Raw genomic sequence first — 6529 nt, 5'->3', positions numbered from 1 at the left:
GATGATGATGATGATGATGATGATGATGATGATGATGATGATGATGATGATGATGATGATGATGATGATGATGATATGACCCCCAAAAAGCGACATACGACAATTCGACATCTGTGAATTACTTTCCGGTTTTCGAAATAGTTGTCTCAGTCACGCCAGAAAATGACCAAGACTTACCATTCTGTCATCATGATAATGGTTAATGGAACCGTTAATGGTCCCATACTACCCCACAACACCAATGAACTATACTTAACCTGACCTGGCATGGTTACTGGTGTGTCCAGAATTACGAAGACTTGTCTTCCATTCGCCACAACTTGAAGTGAAGGTGGATGGACACATCTAGTAATATTTGACTAGCTTTCAACTATTGAACAGAGGTGACAGGCATTTACATCCAAAGATCACACAGGAAGGTAAAGAAGGTTCATGACAGTTGGCGTAGTTCATTCGAGAACCTTCCAATTGACATGGGAAGTCGGTAGTATACGTGGCCATTTGAGAGCGCCAGAGAATTAGCCACAAAATTGGAATGGTTCCATGAACCAGGTTTCAGAAAGACGGCAACGACTTTCACTCATCTACCTGGATGCTGCACGGGGCTTCCAAATTCGTAGCGCCACACTTATATTCTAGCTTACCTACCAGTTCACTCCTTATCAACTGGCCAAAAAGCTTAGTGCAACAGCTGTTTACTTCTGCAGAGCGGTCCGGATTGTTGATATTCCAGGCTGAGAAATAAAGTCAGTGTAACTAGTGTGTCCAGAAAAAGAGCTTCGTCGGAGAGGCAATCATCGTAGTTCCAAAGTTACCAGCCACCAGTCGCCATAGATTGGTTGAGCTACCAGGGATTCACAAAATCATTCACGTGATCACGTGTCATGTTATGTAGTTGTAAAGCCAACTGTGATTCTGAATCAAATCCAATTTCAGCTAAGAAAGTCCTTGTGTTTGAACCTTGTGCTGATGAAGAATTTCATCGGCCTTGCTCGTTTGAGATACCGTACCCATTAAGATACCTGACCCATCTCGTGTACAACAAGATGCAATGGGAAAGCGTATTACTGCAGCTAGCACTAGAATATGTTCATCTGCGGGTTAACGCTCCAGAGAGAGGTAATTGTACAAGCAACTGAAATTCTGTCTGCTAGTGACTGAGGACTGCGCTTTCCGGTTCCTACTCCCAACCTAACTGATGCCCGAGATTGGCTGACAAGCACGATTATTAACCATAACAGTAACACTGCGGGGCAATTGGTTCGGGAAACCTGATGATGAAGTATCCTTTGTTCTCCGTTGAGATTGCAAGGTAGCACCGGAAGAATATCACAGCTAAACTCTTACTTTGGCTTCATTTCGTATGCAAAAACTGCTTCTGTTGAAATATCAAGATGGAGTCCAGAGAAATTACAAGTTACCTGACATATTAACCGATAGAATCCACCGTTCGGGTTACTGCTTTTGATAAGAAGCGCAATCACGTTACTAAAGACATAAAAACAACACAGTAACAGGCTAATAATTAGTATTTCATTTGATGGTCACGTAGAGTACTGATAGAATAGGAGTATTACATAAATGACGATCAACTGTGGGAAGGGCCTACCGAGCTAGCGTAACGCTGGTTACCAGTTGGCTTTGTTTGTGTAGAGGGTCAGAAAGACGGATTGGCAGAAGCTTCAGCAATACGAATGACCTCTGTCCTAAAACATGACCAGCCTGATAGCTTTGGAAGTTAGTTGCACATTTTCTGGAAACTTTTAAAGTCAAAACACAACATATTGGAATAAGATGTTATAATCCCACTTTCCGGCTGCAATGAGTAACCTTCCTCAAGGATTTCTACAATAAATTCTACAGCCAATTCTTAACTTTGACGCAGTGCTCATAGGTCCTGTCAACATCAGTTATACATTCCTGATATTGTCGCAGTCGCTGTCCATCTACCAGTTTGGTACGACACCGGAAAACTTCGACAACGTTCAGCTCGATTACTTCTAAATCTGAAACTTACTTGCTACCTCCATGGATGATAACAATGTTTCCATAAACTATATATATATATATATATATAATTATATATGACAAGCATACTGCCAAATACCTAGATGACATAGTTACGAGGCTTAGGATGAGGGTAACCACCTGCATAGATTGTGGGATTTCGGATAAGTTTCCCAACATAATATACCAGTCCAAATAGACACAAAATCGAAGGGCGCGAAGATCAGTGCGAGAACATCGTTCATGGGAAAGGTAACTTACCAGGCCTGAGTCTTATTCCTCTCAAAAAAGTCCTCCAGCTGCTGTTTAGCAAAGCTCGTCTTGTATGCAGCGTATTTCCCACCAGCTTCATAGTCCGTCAACGAACTATGGTCAAAAGGTTCTAGAAATTTGCGGAGTGACATCGGTCGATGTGCGAAGTGTGCTTTGCCCAAGGTTTGACCGAATGACGTTTGGTTGGGTTTCTGCACAGCACCGGCCATCGTAAGCGCAAAATATTAAAACCGCTACAAAGTAAAAGTTGAGACAGAAAGCATCTAAAAAAAATTCCATGTCCTGATGTTACGCTGCGAACCTAAAAACCAGATTAAACGAAGATCCTGAGGAGCACTTTTGTGCTGACACATCTAGGCTAGGTTTAAAAAGTCCTTGAATGATGATAAGCGGTGGTTTGGAGTGCCATGTGAAGCTCGCTGTCTATAAGGACAAGCTGCTCAACAGGTGGAGATCTGGCCACCTCCAGGCCATTCAGATGTAGGGCTTGGGGGTATGTAGCGATTGATCCCCAGAAATTTCATCAGTCTTGCAGTCAGCTTTTTGAGGCAGGAACCTTGATTTCTGCCTCTATTCATCCTATGCATGGGTTTAGTGTCCTCATTTCATACCAGGAAAAGTGAACTGCGAAAAACGAAGGAATCTCCTGGCACATCGACCATTGTGTGAAGTTATCAGTCTTGGCTCTTGTATACAACCCGGCTACGACAGCGAGGCGATGTTATGCTGTCAATTATGACGAGCCAGAAGATGTAAAAATCATAGTCCTCCGTGCTTTTCTATACCCGCTCACTCCTCGCCACTCCTAACCTCTTGGTAGCAATCTAATCATAGGCCTATATACAACGGATGACAGCCCTGATAACCCAACATAGAAGTTGGTCGCAACATACGAGCATCGCTCGACTCCTAGCCGTATACATCCAAATCAAACTTCAGACCCCGACGGTCAGCTTATTTCGCTGACGTTATTATTTGTACGCTGAAGAAAGACTGGGGGCCGCTTTTGCTGGTGTACTGAATTCGTTTTTCAGTTGTTCTATAGAAGACCCGCTAGTGTCATTGGGTAGTCATCGGCAGAGTATCACTCTATTGAGCTAATCTCGTCCAGACGCAACCTTCAAGGTAAGCAATTGTATCTTCGGCTGGTGCAGTGATACTCGCCCTGCATGGCCCTACAACAGACCGAGCGTTGCTACTGGCTACGTGAGCGAAATAGATCAACTAGAGCGTGAATTTACTGACCGGAAAGTCCATGGCTCAAGCCCGGCCTCTGCATCTCGATCTCTCTTGTCTAGGATTGGGCAATCTACCAGTATCCCAGCCCTCGTGCTTCTGTTTGGTAGAATGGAAGTTAGGCATCGAAAGGGTGTTGCAGCGGAACGACTCATTCTGGCTAGGTCGGGGGTGCAGACAAAATATGACCTATTTTTCACTCGAATTTGAAACCATGGGTGAAATGTGAAGCTGTGCTAAAGCATATCGTCAACAGGGCTCTGATCGAAGAGGGTGAATTAAGTACTGCGAAAAACAGCATAACTTTATATGAATCCTCGATACAAATTCGCCACGAAAAGACTTTACTATGGCGTGGTTGTTAGTGCGTCACATGATCAAATGGGCTATATTGCGGATGTTCAAGAGTTGAAGACCAGGTTGGTCAGTGGCTAGTGGTCTTCAGTTTGGGAGTTAGAACAAGTATGGCGACTTTTTCTTCAAACGTTGGTAAGGTATATCCGTAAAACACCGATGTCCTGTGGATAGCCTTTGGTCAAAGATCATGAGCAGTCTCTTGTCTAGGTTAGCCCAAATACAACCATTATTTGTTAGGACGGTCGGATCCTAACGTAAAATTGGGCCTTTTGTAATCTCTCATTGAGGTTTCATATACTTTCTGTTGTAGCCAACTGAGCCGCAGCACTTTTTCTTCCTTTGGCTCATCCGCAATATAGCCCATCCTCAGCCAGTCTCCTCTGAGACTTCCTGCACAAGAACAAAACTACCAACGCGATTGAACAAATTCCATCCACCTCCTGCATTACCCATCTATCATACAGTTATTACACTGGTGACAGGTATCTTAGGATGTCAGTTTCAGCTGACCAACTTCAACTTATTTTGGAACATCAGCAAAAATAGCCTAAGCACGCGCGACTGCAACACCAAAAGAAATCTGAGCACACGCAGCTGAACCTCATAGAACTGCTGACCCAAAGTCTGAATATTCAGGTTCCGAAAGTAACATAAGTCAACCATCAATTTCATCTACAAACTCCATTGCTGATTCTATCACCGAATTCGATCTGTACGGGGATGCAGATAAAACTTCCGACTCTTGGTTCAAAAGGTACCAAGATATATTCAAAGTTGATTTCGCCAAGCAAGATGACCCATTGAAGGTACGGCTGTTACTCCGGAAAGTTGTCACACAACGTCACACAAATTCATTATCATCATCCTCATCATTATCAGCTGTAAGAACCGTGTACTTGTCGTACAGTGGTTGTAGCTGCCACAATTTCGTTCACCGATGATTTGGGGAGGTGGGGAAGGTAGCTGCGTATTGGACTTCCTTTCCATCAGCTCCACAAGCTGACAGTAAACACTGAACTAAGACGAACATATACCGAAAATTGCTGAGCTGGTGCACGGTTTTGTTGGAGTTGACGTATCGCATGTCTCTGTGGCCTGCTTTTGGATGTAGTGAGTCCTTCTGGCGACAGCCGCTAGGCAACAGCTGTGTTAGTGCAATTTTGAGAACAACGCTTTAACCAAGTACCACGGACCAAACCAGTATGGGGTGTAATCGAATTCCGCGATGCTGTTTGCAAGCGAGCCAATAGAACTTGAAACTGTAGGGGCATTCGCCCAGTTAACATGCCACCAGTGGCACCAAGGGCGGCAGACGGGGGTGACACGTTACGTTCGCCACCGGTGACCACCGTCGGCCAACTGTAGTTGATTAATTAAAAGCTGAAGCAGTCGTATTTATGCCACCTTGAACTGCGTCATTTGCTGCTGCAAAACATCCATCGAAGCTTTGGCAGTTATAACTGCTAGGTGTGACGACAATTATCTCACTTGAGTGGGTCCGGATATCACTGACCTGTTTTGATTGACCGTTGTCGCCGGCTTCAGTGACGTCAGAAAAATAAACAGATATGGGCACAAGAACTTTATTTCGAAGAGAATGCAAAGTTCCAAGGAGCATGGCGACACCCAGAGAATAGCCATGACTTTGGGTCAGGCCTGTTACGTCAGCGTTAGCAGTTATGCCAGCAAACCCTCACGCCAAAAAACTTGATAGAGATCGCCCCTAGTTAACTGACGGAGTGAGAGGATTGATGTCCATAAATCCGCCCGGGCGCTTCTTCAACTGAACTTGGAGTCCCCAGTAATTTTCGAACAACACAGTTATTTTCCAAGATATGACTTGCTTGTATATTCCCAAACTAGATGTTATCCGGATCCTGGGTATATTGTCCACGTATTCGCTTTATGCTATCTTACAGAAAACCAAGACACAAATAAACAAATCCCGCCTCATTAAGTGAAAATAGAGCGTTCTACCAAACACTTATTGCCGCATCGCGGTGAACCTACTTCACTACAGGAGTGGTTAAATGAACGTTATCCTCAAAAATAACCGGACATTACATTGCCTGGACGGATGTGCCACGCGCGGGCTACCAAACGAGGGCGTGTTCCGATTAGTCAGGGTGAGAACCAATCAGGATTGAGCATATGTACCTTGATATTTTCGCACACACTTCAGGATATTCAGATATGGTCACATAAATATAGTTGAAGCAGTACTCTTGTCTCACTAAAGGACCACTACCGTGGGCGGAAGAGAAAGTGAAGTCAACGTTCACTGTCTATAGCCAGCCGCAGGGCGTCACGGATTCATGGATCGACACACAGGATCGAGGCTATTGCCCAAATTTCCCTGTTCGGTTTTGTCCTTGTCGGTCAGTGGCGGTCGTTCGCTTGAAAGGCACAAGTGAAAAGAGGGTGTAGCACTGCTCTTTATGTTCTCAGCGCGGGGCAGTATGCTCACCAGCGCGAGGATTCACATAAATAAGTGTCTAATAGTGCTTTAAACTGGGTTCTAGAAGCAGCGTGAACAACCGTCGGAGGAAGGTCATTCCACACACCCACTACCCAAAATGAGAAAACATTTTGTCTAATGAATGTGTGTGCTCTGAGCTTGAAAATTTTCTTACTATGTCCCCGCCGTATGTTTGCT

General features: G+C 44.4%; 1 protein-coding gene across 1 annotated transcript in view; it reads right to left on the bottom strand.

Moving 5' to 3' along the window:
- The window catches only part of T265_03538 (hypothetical protein), a gene marked incomplete at both ends in the record, with an annotated part of 46997 nt that extends 41073 nt beyond the window's left edge, over window positions 1–5924 (bottom strand). Inside the window, 2 exons of the mRNA XM_009168050.1 lie at window positions 2269–2513; window positions 5884–5924. Coding sequence (XP_009166314.1) covers window positions 2269–2489 — 221 coding nt within the window. The remainder of the gene's footprint in view (window positions 1–2268; window positions 2514–5883) is intronic.
- Window positions 5925–6529: the final 605 nt, after the last annotated feature.

This window comes from Opisthorchis viverrini (assembly GCF_000715545.1).
Source record: "Opisthorchis viverrini unplaced genomic scaffold opera_v5_51, whole genome shotgun sequence".
Taxonomy (NCBI): domain Eukaryota; kingdom Metazoa; phylum Platyhelminthes; class Trematoda; order Opisthorchiida; family Opisthorchiidae; genus Opisthorchis; species Opisthorchis viverrini.
This window is presented reverse-complemented; position numbering and strand designations above follow the sequence as displayed.